At 36.2% G+C, this 16,318-nt stretch overlaps 1 protein-coding gene across 1 annotated transcript; it reads right to left on the reverse strand.

The window, feature by feature from the left end:
• Positions 1-11,609: 11,609 nt before the first annotated feature.
• Positions 11,610-16,318, reverse strand: LOC147759899 (C-type lectin 16-like). The gene is made up of 4 exons (XM_086996081.1): positions 15,456-16,318; positions 12,817-12,856; positions 12,353-12,502; positions 11,610-11,902 (listed from the first exon to the last, which is right to left on the reverse strand). The coding sequence occupies exons 1-4, from the start codon at positions 15,780-15,782 to the stop codon at positions 11,685-11,687; spliced, it is 735 nt and encodes a 244-aa protein (XP_086852207.1). The 5' UTR covers positions 15,783-16,318; the 3' UTR covers positions 11,610-11,684.

The following is a 16,318-nucleotide window of genomic DNA, read 5'->3' on the forward strand; positions in this document are numbered from 1 at the left end:
GCAAACAAGGTGTCATGAACATTCTGTCTGTAACCAGCAATACAAAAACATAACCGAATGCCTACCCGCATGGAAAGGTACTTGAACACTAGGCATTGAGCTTGCTATTGGGGATGTCTGGCATTTAACCAGACTACTGTTACATACGCTGTATGTGCAGTAGCAGTGAAAAATAAGAGATTATTTTATTTATAAACTGCGTGTATACTTTGTCCTTAAGCTGCATCGCCATCATCATTATCACCATCGCCATTATGTGCCAGCTTCGTATAGTTTTGGCTATCAAGCTCTTTTGCCATTGGTATCTCGTGGGATGTTTGTCAACTTTGATTGTCCCGCTGTGCACAACTGCCACCATTTCCCTCTTTGTCTTGTCTGCTTCTTTTTCCTCCCAAATCCCCTGGAAAAGTTTCTGATGTAGGGATTGAGCTGGCTATTGCGGATGTCTGGATGTGGTTGGCATATATAACCAGACTACTGTTACATACGCTGTATGTGGAGTAGCTGTATCATGCTGAAACATGACTGGGTGGTCATGGACCCCAAATAAATTCTGGACAGAAATTTCTTTCCACTACGTTAAGGTTGCCGTTGACCACTGCCAGTTCGCCAACATCACAGTAGACAAAACACCCCTTACTTGGGGTGCGGCCTGTCGAGCAATTGGGGATTAAATTCTAGCCAGCTGGCCTCCAATCACCTCTGACAACGCTTTACCTACTTTCTTCTGAGAACACAATCGTTGCCCAGTTGCTGGCTGGTATGCATGTTATATCAGATTCGACGTAGACTGCCTCCAAACACCAAAATGTATCACTCAAAAATAATTGGTATTTCAATGGTTACGCTTGGTAGGTCAATGTTCTATTACTCACACCCCAAATAACACGATCTGTTATCTAGTACTTATGTTACAGTGGAATTAAACACACGGGTACCCTTGTTGCAATGTGTATATTGCCGGTAGGGTGGACACTGTTTTTTATGCTAGGGGACTATGCTTCTGACCTCGATATTCAGCAGATTGATAAATGAAATAACCCTTAATACGTGAGATAACGAGACATTTTAACGCATGACCATACGTGTTATAAACGTGTTAAAAACGCCTTAGCGAATCGTCCGTTTTTAAGACAAGTCTGAATTCATTTTTTTCAGTGATAATAGAATCATTTATTAGACGTGACGTTGGTGCCAGATAGAAATATTAATTATAGGGATTATTTTAACAAAAGTATTAACTGAAAAAACACGGATTTTAAAGGCAGTAACTTTAACAATATGTTTGGCAGTCTGTTCGCCAGTTTCAGTCTGTCTGTCTGTTTGTCTGCCTGCATGCCTGTCTGTATATTCGTCATTATGTTCGTGTATCCAGTTTACTCAAGCAGCAATTGCATTTTGCTAACGATCAAAAACTGATAAAACATGATTTTATTACATATTTAAAAATCTATTTCATTCCTGGATTGAAGATATTTTTGCTCCGATGTGTGAAAACCATACCTTTATTTGCGCTTTATGTAGCCCGTTGCAACAAAATGGTAGACGTAGAATTACCGTATTTTCCCGTAAAAATCCGCCCCCTCCCAACCGTTTTCTATCACCCAGGCTAACCCCTTTATTATCATTTCACCTTTGCTTAAAGCCCCGTCGCTGTTGGTATCTATTTCAGTAAAAAGAGCCGAGGAAAATGGGACGCGGAATATCTTCAGAAAATTGGCATGCTCTGTGTTGTTCAGATAGTCATTCCCATCTGCATCCACCAGATTAAAAAACTTGAGCAGCCATTCGACTTCCAAGCCTAGGTCTTGCATATCAACCGTTTTCACTCTGGTTATAGCCTCGGTTGAAATGAAGTCATCTACTGAAATGCTTTCTAGGTTTTCGTCATTCATGAAGCGTTTCCACCACATTTCCCAACATTCCTGCAAGAACGCTTTGATTTTCTTTTCTTTCTCGGCGGAATTCGTTATCACTCTTACTCTTGCTGCCGTCATGTTTACGAATTCGTTTCCATCCATTTTTCCGTCACCGTTTACGTCAAAATGCCCCATGAATGCTGCATATTTCATTGCCCAAATATCAAGTGACGGATTCCCATCGTTAGAAAGCTAAAATGAGAAAAAACAATGTGTCACAATTACATGCACTTGTCATGATAATTTATTTGGTAAAATTTAACGGTAGGTTTAACAACTGGATTCACATCCTAGGAATAAATCAAAACAAATAAGATTTTCCGCTTGTGTACAAACACAAATTTCGTACCTTCTTTGGTCTGTTATCATTATAAAATCTATCAAATTTTAAGACGGCTTTCATGACACTGACATAACCATGTATCTTACAGCATTAACATCATGTGATATACAGTGTATGTACACGCATTCAAACGGGACGTCTTTTTATGTCACAATAAAAATAAAATTTGTGATGATCTATACCTTTTCGCCCCGTATAGCTAGAGTGGAAACATCATGTGATATACAGTGTGTGTACACGCATTCAAACGGGACGTCTTTTTATGTCACAATAAAAATAACATTTGTGATGATCTATACCTTTTCGCCCCGTATAGTTAGAGTGGAAACACTATCAGTCATCATCGTGGCAGAAAAACATATTGCCAATAGACTGAAGAGCATAATGAGTGGGTGTTGTTTTCTTTCAAGCGTAATCTTTAATCGCCTGAAATAGTAATAATATTTTAAGTTACATATATATGAAGTCAAATACTTTCCGACCAAACGCCATATACTGTAATTTCAAATAGCACAGCTAAAATATCTAAGGGTTTCGTCCCATATTTCCCAAAAAATGACATGCGAAAAAAATATTTTTCTGCTTTCCTTTTGGCTACATGCATATACCCCTTGTTTGATTCCGTCAATTCGTGTTTGAATATACATGCTATTGCGTACACATTCGACATTTGGTGGACACCTGAACAGGAGGGGCATTTAATGGGACATGTTCACTACCAGGAATGGGAAGAAAGTGCGATCTTAAAGCTTTTTTTGGTTAATCGAGGAATTAATATGGTTTATTCCTTGGTATGTCTACTTAATTTGATTTACATAAGACGGTAGTAAAAGTTTCCTATATCCGTCTTAGGGAATGCACACTCGCTTGATATGTCACTGTACAGCCAAATATCTGACTTGCGATGGATGCCAATCATCTCTACTGCTTAGAGTGACTGATATAAAACATGATGAATATCGTAAAAAAGCAAAAAAAAAAAAAAAAAAAAAAAAGAGTTAATGAACACAAGTTTGTTTTTCCACCATTATTAGCTTACACATGTACACTACATTTGCAAGATATGATTTCAGGGGTAACTACAGGCATCCTCATGGCGCTCTCAGAATTCCCGTCTCTTGTTGCAGAAACATAATGGTCTGAGTGCGTGACAACCATGCATCTTTGGGTTCTCACACTAAGCTATAAAACCAACCGGGATGTGAGCAGTGCTTGGTGCAGAGCATTACCAACCTCCTGTTTAAATTTAGTGACATTTAAGCTATCTCAACTTAAGGACATTTTCTGCCTCAACATAATCCAATGAGGAACATCAGGTTTGAGGGGTGCTTGTGTAATGTTAGTAATTGACAGCTATGAGTATTGTTAAGTCATTAATTTATTTATACATTGCATAGATATCTTCATCGGTATTTTGCTTTCAGGGCCGCATGTCACGTACGATATGGTGTATAAAATTAAAAAACAACAGCACGTAAAACGGTTTCATGAGGATAGCAATTTAAGTGACATACCCCGAGCGTCAGGGCACTGTAAAGCTATACCTTGTCATGTGTTGGCTTAACAGTGCCCTTGAAGAATAGCACAAATGTTGAGTATCCGTCAATCAAAGGAACTGTTCTGCAGTGAATCTGCAGTTGAATGTCATTAGTCCAAAATGAAACGTAAAACATATTTAAGTTTGCTTTATTTAATTTTATTTACTGTATTTAAGATGTTGATTAAAAAATAAATAACATATTTTAAAAAGAAAAAGACGTTCCATACGTTTTTGTATTTTATTACCTATCAAAAAAACACTTGCTCCTGAAGATATAAACACAATACACGTGCTTGCCGTGTGCCTAGTTTGAGACTACATTTTATGTCAATCTTTATGTTAATCATTACAGTATATTGGTACTCAACTAAGTGGCCTTGCGCAGAATCTTCTATTAGGATAATGTGATTTGGAAGCAACTGGTCAACCTGACATAAACTGTATAATTTGTCAATAGGAACAGAATTTTTGCATAATTCATGTCAAAATGAAAGCCGCATACACACAGAAGTACTTTTTTGATGGTTGTCCACTGAACCCATGTTGAGGCCCACTGTACCCTAGACCGGTTATTGGCCATTCCTGAAACACACATCTACGCACTACATTGGGGGAAAAACGATGTACGTGTGGACAATGCATTGAATCTTGTAATGAAAATGTTATGAATGGCCCAACAGAATAGATTCAGAAAGTATCAGGATGATGTTAATAATTTGAGAATTTTACTCAAACTCGTTCACAGCAAACGTTCGCATATCTGTCTTTGCACCATTAACGATATAATGTGAATTTTATACTAAGCAATAAATGATTCGAAATGATGATTCGAAAAAAAAAAATGAAAAAACTGCGTAAAAACTGAGAAAAAATTAAAAAATGAATTGAATGTGTGATTAAACAAGTCAAACCAGCATTGTTAAGTAAGCCACTGCAGATGGAGTCGACGGAAATGTGCCTGGAGCCAGCAATACAACATAATAACCAAAAAATCACCCGCACTAAATAGCAAATGAAATGAAAATTCGAAATTAACATTGAATCCAACATAAAGAAAAATAAGATTGAATGAAACTTTTTTAGCTTGTCGACGTGTTCCCATTATATCGCTTCTGTTATGATTGCTGCGCCATGATGCGTCTGTGTGCTTTTACATACCCCATACAATTGGTATATTGTACATAATTTTTTTCCGATTGACATCTTTTTAGGAAACATGAACATGTAATAACAGATTCCATATCTTATTCATTAATTCAAAAATTATAAAAAAAGCGAAAAAACGAAAGTTGAAGATGTCTCCAAAAATAGTGAACAGAGGTGCTTATAACCCACAAAGACATATATTTAATTTAAGACAGTGCAGTTGGCACGTGTGTTTTTTTTTTGTCCTATGCCCTCCATCTTATACACCTGTATATGTACTTTAACTGTTGTCTACTGCTTTACGATACTATATGACTTACTAAATATTTAAAATGTGAATTATACATACAATACATATCAAACGCATGATAAAGGTGTGGATAACACAAGATAGTGAAAACACTTTTTTCCTCTGAGGCCAGTATATGGAATGATCACGTAATAAGTGGAAAAAAGTAAAAAATAAATTAAGTGATAGTAAGTACGATTAAAGCTATTTAGTAAAATATACGAGGATCTGACTCTTTTCTAAGCCGACCAAATTAAATCTTTTTATTTTAATTTTGAACTGAGGTTTTTGTTTATGACACATTTTACATGGCTTGGAAGCTTATCCCATAGTACAGTTCTGTAACATATAAAGGATGTCATTCCAAAGGGTTTGACAGTTGGTAACTGAAATGGCACAACACTGGACAATGTATTTATGTTTTGTTAATTTCTCAATCCCTCAAATCAATCAAATATTTTCTGCCTCTTAGCAAAACTCTGGTGACAGGAGTAATTTTGTAGTGATATCACAACATGTTTCATAATGGTAAACATATGCTCTTCATTTAACTGATCGTATTAGTGAATTAATAAAATGGAGACAGTTTTGACTACACCCATCCATAATCTATAGCAACAGGGAAATTAAAAAAAATATATTGATTTACCCTATGTTTGCGTCCTCCGGTTTTCTCCCGTCACAGCCAATGAACATAAAATAAGTGCAATGTTCTGCAATATATGTATGGCCGTTGAAGTGGTATCGTCACATGAGAGTCATTACCATAATAAAGGCATCATAGGCGTATCAGGTGTCTGTATGTAATCGCGGTCTGAAGTCACTCGCATAAACATTAAACAACTCCTATGTCAGTGGTGTTAGATGTAGGTATTATTCATTGTTTTTAAATCTTTTTTTCCAAATTGACTTTCGCAACACTATATGCACGTGTTAAAAGTAACATTGGCCTCAGTGAAATTGGAAGGTATGGAACCTTATTTGAAGAAAAAGTCTCTAAAAACAAAAATATTGGATTTGTTGTCGTTGTAGTTATTATTATTATTATTATTATTATTATCTTAATGTACGCGAAACTTTCTCCTATAATTATTAGTATAAACTCAACCGCAGTGTTTCCGCACACCCAATGCAATCTCGAGATGTGTATTTAAAATCTTAGACCTTAACACTGTGAGCAATGAAAATCATTTCATATAAATGCTCAAAAATGGAATCTTAGGTTTCACAACGATCTGTGACGTAATTATGTTCATTTGGATGTTGTCCTTATTTTTTTGGCATTAGAATGCGTGTGACTATTTTTGTCTGTTTCAACATATTTGGGGTTAATTTATTTGTACTTTTTTTTTCGATTAGGCACCTTTTAGGAATTTGACCATAAAGTCATCCGTATTTTTATTAAAACATTTAAAGAATTTATTAGATGACACTCGTCAGTGTTAGAATTATTTTTTCAATCAATACCTGTCTCCAGGTTTAGAATACTAAGTAAAGGACGTTCGCAGGACCTAAAATCCCAGGATATTACGCCCTAGGACATGCATTCCTAGGACAAAATGAAACCATTGTATGTTGGCTTACAACGGAAACTGTATATTTTCTTCCATTTTTCAATAAATTTGTGTCTGGATAGTGGTCTTTTAAGATATTATATTAACATATAAGAACATTGTAACTTACAAATGCTACTAAATCATTGACAATCCTAAACCCTGCCTGAAACTATTTTATAAAATGTTTTTTCTATCGTAAAAGAGAAATCATTTTTATTAAAATGCTATTTTGGTGGATAATATGAAACGTAGAAACGTGATTGAACTAGGTCATGATGATGTATTTTAAACTTTTTGAGCATTAAGAAGTTTTAAGATTTAAAAATGTGGATGCAATTCGGGTTCAAACCCCGACATGTCCATAGTGTCCGTTTGAAGAACACCACCTGGAATGCCGGAGGACGCGTAAACGTTTTGGTATTGCAGGTCCTCTGAAATGGCAAGGTTTTTTTTCTGTGAAAATACAATACATAGAAATAAACCACATGAAAAGACAGACAAACGGAAATACACACTTACTTTGGACCAGGACAGAGTTCGGAGGACCAGCAGATTTCCTGATGTAGTCAGTATTTCCAAAGTTTTCACCATGTTTTCTTTTTTAACAAAAAATCATGGAATGCTTGAAGCTGAGATACCTTTTCGAAAAAAATCTTTTGTTTTGGGGGTAAAACAAAAGACATATGTTGCACTCTGATTACATCCGTTTTATTATTTTAATTTATTGGGGACATCTTCACCTCGGAAGTATATAGTAACATGGTTATAAGATTTTACCGTATAAATCTACGCCCTTCAAATTGCTACCTTTCACCCAGGAGAAATGATTTGTAATCATTTCAATTTTGCTTAAAGTACCGTTACTGTCGGTATCTATTTCAGAGAAAATATTCGAATTAAATGGAGCACGGAAAATCTTGAGAAAATGGGCATACTCTGTCTTGTTCAGAGAGTCATTTTCATCTGCATCTACCACTCGAAAGAACGTAACAATCCACTTGAATTCAATAGCCCTGTGATCATTATCTTCCAATTTCTCTCTTGTGTCACTCTCGGTTGAGATGAAGTCTTCTGCTGAAATGCTGTCTAAACTTTTGTCGTTCATTAAACCCTCCCACCACTTGACCCACACCTCCTGCAAGAACGCTTTGATTCTGTCCTCCTTCTCAGCTGACTTTGTTATTGCTCCTACTCTCGCTGCCGTCATATTTACGAATTCGTTTTCATCCATCTTGCCATCACCGTTTACGTCCATACGTTCAATGTGTCCTCTCCATTTGTCTGCCCATATGTCACGTGGCCTATTGACATCACTAGAGACCTAAACGAGAAGAAAATAAATATAATATTTTTTTAATCAGGTAGCTGCTTATCATATGGTTGCAATTGGTTCACCCTATCAAATAACATATTTAACAAGACTATAAACATCAACCATCTTTTGCATTGCGTAAAGACTTATTCCATTCTAATATATTATATTTTTATTATCGTTTGAAATAACTTTCACGACAGTTCACGTAACACAGATGTTAACATGTCTTATGACAGAAAAGGTTTGTCATAAATGCGACGCATTTTTTTACATGCCATAATGCGGGGCGGATCCAGGACCATTTGAAGGGGGGTCCAAAACACCTCGGATGCGAAGCCGACCATCGCCCCCTTGGCGTGGGTTCGGGGTCTGCTCATGGACCCCGAAAATGTTTTGGTGTTTTGGAGGGCAAACGGTGATTTTTGGCACGGTTTGGAACTATGATTCAGCTAGTCAAAATTAAATGTTACGCTGTATACCTTATTATCCCGTATAACAAGTGTGGAACCACTGTCACTCATTAGCATGGGACCAGGCAGCTAATGCGGTTGTCAATAGACTGAAGAACATTATTGCTGGTTCCAATCCTTTTGCGGTTATAATCTTGTCAGGTCTGAAAGAACACCGAAAGGTGAACCAAAGTCTCGCGTGGGACGGGTGGCAAATATAATTACCGCTCATGGTAATTGATGTAAAACTTGGTTGTATTCATACTTGTCAGACAGTGGGTAGAGGTAGATGTACAAAGCAAAAATTAGGAAAATTGTACATAATAGTCGGAAAAGTAAAATAACACCGAAGAAGAACATAAGACGCAGACCAGAAGATATGACAAACATATATGTCATTTAACTTGACAATGAGGTTGGGATATTTAATGTATGCAAACTTTAGAGGTATTCCAGACATTCCTGTCACTCAGTTAAAAACATTTTGAATCACTTTGCAACCCACGATCAATTGAGTTTGAAGTATCAATGTGGTATTTGCGTTTTTTGTCGTTGGAAATAAATTGAAAAGTTTTTAGGGTAATAAGCAGATCAAAATGAACACGCTTATTTAATTCATTATCTACCGCTTCTATATAAATCAACACGTGCTTCAGTAATAACGTCGCACACATATTCCGTATGGTGTGTTGAAAAAGAAAAAACTGAATTGATTGTTTGATTAGAAAAAGCCAAATCAGCATTGTTAAGTAAGCCACTGCAGATGAAGTGGAGGGAAATGTGCCAGTGAATAGCAAATGAAATAAAAATTCGAAATTCACATTGTATCCAACACAAAGAATTATTGGATTGAATGAAACTTTTTTAGATTGTAAACGTGTACCCATCAAAGCGCTTCTGTTATGCACACATATTCCGTATAGTGTGTTGAAAAGAAAAAAACTTAATTGAATGTGTGATTAAAAAAGTCAAACCAGCATTGTTAAGTAAGCCAGGGAAATGTGCCTGGAGACATCAATGCAACATACACAACCAAAAAAATCACCCACACTAAATAGCAAATGAAATGAAAATTCGAAATTAACATTGAATCCAACCGAAGAAAAGTTGGATTGAATGAAACTTTTTTTAGCTTGTCAGCGTGTTCCCATCAATAGCTTCTGTTATGTTTGACGCGCCATGGTGTCTGTGTGCTTTTAACTACCCCATACCATTGACATATTTATTACCTCCGCCAAGGATCAGGAACTGTTAGAAGTGGGCCAAGGAACAAATGATTAGTTTTTGGTGGTGATCCGGATCAATAATCAATCGATAATTAATAATCAAAAATCAAAAAACTAAATCATTATAGAATGAAAATTTAGGGGTAAAACGGCATTGGATGGAGACTTTGCTGCCTTGGCGGAGGTCTGCGCTCTCTGAGTGCTTTCTAGTTTGTATATCATTTTTTCTGATTGACATCTTTTTAGGGACCATGTAGTAAAGTGTCCATATCTTACTCAATTCTTCAAGAATTATGAAAACCGAGAAAACTGAAGTTAATTACATCTCCAAAGATAGTGAACAGAAGTGTTTTATAACCAACAAAGACATATATTTAATTTTACACAGTGCAGCTGGCCCGTGATGTAGTTTATTCCCATACCCTTCATCTTATATATATATATATATATATATATATATATATATATATATATATATATATATATATACTTTCTCTGTTGTGCACTGCTTTCCGATAAGTTTATTTCTAAATAAATCATATCGGAAATATTTGAATTTATATAAATGTTTAAAATGTTATGTATACATACAAACAAATATAAAACAAAATAAAGATGTGGATAACAAAAGAAAATGAAAACAGTTATTTCCATTTAGGTTAGTATTTTGAAGATCACGTGACTAGCGGCAAAAAAAAAACCTAAGAGATTATAAATTAAAGCTATTTAGTGAAATATGAAATGATGTGACTCTTAATTTCTAAATCGACCAAATGATTTTTTTCTTATTACACATAGACTCGTCATTTCAATGATCGTCTTCGTACATGAATAAAACATACACAGTTTTGACTACACCTATCCATTATCTATGGCAACAGGGAAATTAAAAAAAAATTGATTACCCTATGTTTGCGTCCTCCGATTTTCTCCCGACACAGCCAATGAATACAAGTGAAATGTTGTGCAATATATGTATGGCAGTTGAAGTGGTATCGTCACATGAGGGTCATTACCATAATAAAGGCATCAGGTGTATCAGGTGTCTGTATGTAATCGCGGTCTGAAGTCACTCGCATAAACATTAATCAACTCCTGTGTCAGTGGTATTAGATGTAGGCATTATTCATTGTTTTTTTTATCTTTTTTTCCAAATTGACTTTCGCAACACTATATACATACAAGTGCTAAATGTAACATTGGTCTCTGTGAAATTGACAGGAAAGGAACGTTATTTGAACAAATAAATAACTCCAATGCAAAATTTTTAGGTATATTGGATTTTTCCTTTTGATATAGCAGGAACAAACAGTTTCCATGATTCTGGATTCTAATTAGAGTGGAAAATTAAAGATTTATAGAAATTAAACTGTTTCAGAAACAAGTGTATAAATGACTGTCCCTTTATAACACAATATTTTCTATTGTTCTATTATTTCTATTATTATTATTTTTATTAAAAATAAGCGCAATCGTATCCTAAAAGAATTAATATAATATCAACATCAGCGGATATACAGGTATATATATGTTATATGATGTTTGCAAATATGTTTAAATAATATATATATATATATATATATATATATATATATATATATATATATATATATATATATATATATATATATATATATATCACGGAGAATAAAGTTGATACATTATGGAAAAGTGCTCTACCCATGGTGACAGACCATGGGGAGCTAGTGTAGAAAGACATGGAACAAATCAGTCTTTTCTGTCCATTTAATTAAAATTTAAAAAGCCCTTTCTCTTAAAAAGTATTTCTCTCTCTCTCTCTCTCTCTCTCTCTCTCCAGATTTTCGTTAAAAGAGAAAAACATTATGTTCTAGGACAGATTGAGAATCATAAGTGAGCTACTGAAAAAGTGCACTCAGTCTCTACCCTTCGCAGATGAAGTATCTGAGATTGCTGCAAGCCAGATCATTCCATGTTCCATCTGGAGAGAACTCCATACAGTTTTCAATATCTCCGCCATTTGGCTCAGGTAGCCTCCATGCTGAATAGTCCACCCGATCTCCATTCGCAGCGTTCCAACGCCAGTCGCCATTTTGGGCGATGTCGTCTGCTCCCAGCCAAAGTCTACAATGTGCGCATGCTAAAAAAAATTAGCCATTACCTTTTAGTAAATAATATATCTTGGTAAATGGCATGGACCACTTATATGTATATTTTCTCACTTTAGATATACTCTGTACATAGCTTTAGCAATTACCCTTATATTATACCTTATATATTAAGCAAGTTTTATTGAGAATATCCGTTGTTTGTCTCCTTTAAGCCGCTTAAGTTCATTGCAATTTAGCGAGAATCCCCTTGGAGATAGATGGATCCTCAGTTAGTATGATAGAGTCTGGGAATGGTCCCTTATTTTGCTCAAATCGCAGCCTAGAATATAATTGTAGATGCTTAAAATGAAAACGAAAGGAAAACTTAAATGGAATACGTAATAATTATTTGAAATAAAAATTGTTTCTTGTCAACCATGTGAGTGCAAGAATGACCAATGATGGCCCAGATACAAATCGAGGTCAATGACATGACCTACCTCCCCCTGGAACTTGCTGCCAAAACGCGTACAAAATACTTAATTCTTTCCTAGTCTCCGCTGTTGCGAGGTGAGCCCCTCTGTCACGACAGTATGCAGTCGCTGCCCAGTACGAAAGGGCAATAGGAACGTAGATGTAGACAGAAGGAGCTAGAAAACAAGAAAAAATGGGTCAGTTTCAAGATCATTACCAATATACATATTGGTACGCTTAAGCACAATAAAAGTCGGTGTTTGTGTCAATGAAAATCAAGGTCAGTATCAATATAGACCAGGGTCAGTCTCAGTTACACTGAAAACGAACCTTGCAGAAGGTGTTCGAACAATCAGATGGTCAGTGGTCCTCTGTGAAAAAAAATCGTTAATACAATGTGCATATGAGCTGTTTATAGAACTGTGAAGTCAGAAATGGAACAGTGGTGACTTAATTCACGCCTCCATATTTACATGTGCATGTTACTTACAAGATTTAGAACAGGTGACTTGCTGCTCCGACATGTCCAGCTGAAAAAAATGAGCACGGAGAATTTAAAACTATATAAAAAAAAAAAAAAAAAAAAAAAAAATCATTACTGTTGTTTTGGTTATGTAACGAGTTGGTGAGACCATTCGCAAACTCTAGAATTTTATCGTACGTTTGCGTAATAAATGAAATTGACAGGTTGGGTAGTAACCGTTTTATGTCGTCTGTTAATGAATGCAATATGGCAGCTGCGTTCCTTGTCACCCTTGCCGCCAAACGGCAACGCAGACTGTGACGTTTTCATCAGAGGTCGAATTAATTAAAATATATGAACAATGATGAAATTTACGACATGTTCCGCCTGTCCACCGTGAGAAGAGCAGTGGCTGAAAGGGTATAGTGCAGAGCCTTTACGACGATCTCAAAGGAGTACTTTCCTGTTCGGTTCAGCAGCCAAACGAGAGAACTAGCGAAGGACTTTACGAGAGAACATAGCGATAGATGAACGATTGCTTCTCGAAACACCACTCGAAAATCGCTTAAATCTTCTCATTAGCGAGATAGTTCTCTCGTTAGTTTAACAGGTGACTGGTTTATTCTCTGAGGTCAATAACTGAGGTTGCCTTCGCAGTAACTTTCAGCTAAGCACAGCAAAAAATGATCCTGTTTTGTTTGTCCAATCAATAAAGGTAGAAGGTGAATTGATCTCATAAGTTTCTCTATTGAAAAGTGGCCTCCAATTAGCAATGTTAAGGACATAGGCAAACAGTCCTTTCTCGCTCTTTCCAGATTTCTTCTTGTTAAAGACTTTTCGATGGCTGTACGGAGCGTTTTACCCACTTTGAAAATAACTCAATCATCACTGGTTTTGTTTTTTGATATATCTCCTACGAGTATTACGTTGTAATAAATTATGATCTTCTTCTATATAGAGCAGTTTATTGTTTTTGAGGACTTGAGTTTCCTTATCACTGAATAATAAATAACATGGAAAATACACCCTACCGACAGTAAGATAAGCATTTCAATTACCATATTTTCCACCTCGTGATCCAATTATTATATCAGAAATGTCAAACTATCATGGAATCATAATATATTTTCCGTCAGTAACAGAAAACGCTGTTTTCCACTGCACCAAGTACTTGAACAAAAAACTTTCTGACAATTTTCTGGGGAACATAAGGTACGTAGTATTAGCCATGACGCAAAGCCTCTTGAGTTACACTTTTTAAAGTGTTTAAAATATTTATAAAAAACCATCGTTACGTCATGTTTAATTTACCATGGCTGAATTACTACAAAATACATCGAAACGCGGTATAAAAATAAAATTAAATGACCCGGAACTTTACTTTACCGGAACATACGTTATACCATTTAGGGCTCTTTGCGTAATGTCAAGACATGGTAAAATTAAATTAAAATTGAGACAATCGTGGATTTTTGTTCTTTCCACACATATATTTTAAAAAAATTGAATACAAATTTGAATTCATTCAATTTAATTTTGGGATACTCTTGGATTTAGGTCTTAAACTACCTGGTTTGATTTTTCCGGTAAAGCTACGAGTGACCTGTGCGCCCTCTGAGCCACTCGTTTGCCTCCCCTATGCGTCCCCTGTGCAGAGTACGGCGTCCATTGCAATCTTTGAGCGATTATTGAGCATCCTCGTTCCATTCTACAATCTTTCTGCCTCCTGCAAGGCCGATGAGCGTTGCTTGGGCTTTCTTTAGCGACTGTTCGGAGGCCTGGAGTGGTTGTTCATTTTCTGACTTTTTACATTTTTTTATCAGTTCTAACCCGGTCAGCCAATTAATAACATCTCCAGTAAAAAATTATTAGTAAAAATTATTTTGTAAACTACAGTAATACAACGTCTGCACACACTGATAATAAGCCAGAGGTCTTTGTTTTCCTAATTATAAAATTGGACAGACGCCGAATAAGCCATGAACCAGTTGGCCCGCCACTGACTGACACAATACAGGTTTCAGTCCGTTTACAACAGACGGACTCTGCAAAATTTAATGGTACAACAGGAACTACGTCTTGAAAAGTGACACAAATTTTCTTTCTATTATTGTTTCCGACTAAGGGTCCATTCGAGAATTTAGGGAAATAAAATACTAATTGGGGTGGTAAGAGACCACTAGTATATGCAGCTGTTACTCTTACACGTCGCCGTTTGAGAGTTTTAAAGTGATCTTTACGTGCTGATCACTGGCCAATCCTTGGGCATTCATTCTGAACACCCAGTGGTGTTTGCGCCTTTTTTATACTGCCCTTGAATGACCTAACAGCGACCAATCTCCACTGCGTCGTTTGTGCGATGGTTTAGAATATGTTCAAAACTTTGCGGCGACCATGGCGTACACGGCGACGCGAGTACATGTATTTTAAATGCAATCTTAGTGATCACTGTGCCTCCTTTTTCTCGTCCATCGACACCTGTCCGAGGCGAAAGGGTTGCAAAAAGTACACCTTCCAATGTAAAAGGGTTTAAACGCTTAGGGGTTTTGATAATGCCATTCACGTTTGATGTATGCTTTCATGCGTGAACACGCGTTTAAATGCAAGTATTTTAAAGTTTGCTACGTACTGATTTAATTATAGATAAATAAAAACTGACACATTACCTGTTCAAAGTACCGAGATCCATTGCTGTAAACCAAATGTTTGCTATTCTCATCGGATTTTGCGTCAACATATTCACATAAATCTTCCCCCGAATCGGCTTTAATGTAGTTGAACCCCACACAACGGGGTGCATTCGCCGTGCACTCGATGGCACACACGCTTTTTACGGACACAAATTGCTGTCCATATACGTTGATATTTGCTACGTCTTTCCTGCAGCTTGGAGGGGTGACGTATCTGTACACATTTCTAGAACTTTTATCCCCAAATACAATCCAAACGGCCGCGAGCATGAGGTGTAAAACGCAAACCATGTTCAGAAGCATTTGATGACAGCTAGAATACAACAATTGTACAACAACAGCAATTAATCAGTCCTTTTGACAGGCTCCCTGTGAAGGGGTCATTACTGAGATTTTCATTGAACTATTAAACACAAATCAACAGATTACAAAACCGATTATTACCAGAGACAACTCCAAAACAAAACCAATACTCTTTCGAGAATCAAAATCAAATGTGTTCTGATCACAGTAGAAGAATCAGCACTAGAACATCGATTTGGACAATCTTATATAAGGTTTCCTTAATCAAATAAGATAAATTTAAGTCATTTTGCTAATTGTGTTTCTGAACCATTAATAATCCATTGTGTGTTTTCTGTTACCAATGACACTGAAATAGAATCCTCTACCAAGGCCACATATGTTTTTTTCGCTAGATATTCACATGTGTTTCTCTAAATATTTCATGACACAATTCTCTGCTTTGACCTTGTTTTGAAGTCTCCTAGGATAATTACAGGATTTGTAATTGTTTGCATAGGCACTGTCAGTTAACGAGTTCTTGTCATATCCTTCTG

Source organism: Lingula anatina, chromosome 9, assembly GCF_051362555.1.
Source record: "Lingula anatina isolate TDL-2025a chromosome 9, LinAna3.0, whole genome shotgun sequence".
In the NCBI taxonomy this organism is placed as follows: domain Eukaryota; kingdom Metazoa; phylum Brachiopoda; class Lingulata; order Lingulida; family Lingulidae; genus Lingula; species Lingula anatina.

What these genes read in the sequence shown, in the direction of transcription:
- LOC147759899 (XM_086996081.1), bottom strand. Translation starts at nt 15,782, where the DNA reads ATGCTTCTGAACATGGTTTGCGTTTTACACCTCATGCTCGCGGCCGTT. An exon ending in GATCTCGGTACTTTGAACAG is followed by an intron (nt 12,857 to 15,455) that starts GTAATGTGTCAG and finishes CATTTTTTTCAG; the next exon opens with CTGGACATGTCGGAGCAGCA. An exon ending in AGTCACCTGTTCTAAATCTT is followed by an intron (nt 12,503 to 12,816) that starts GTAAGTAACATG and finishes CTTGTTTTCTAG; the next exon opens with CTCCTTCTGTCTACATCTAC.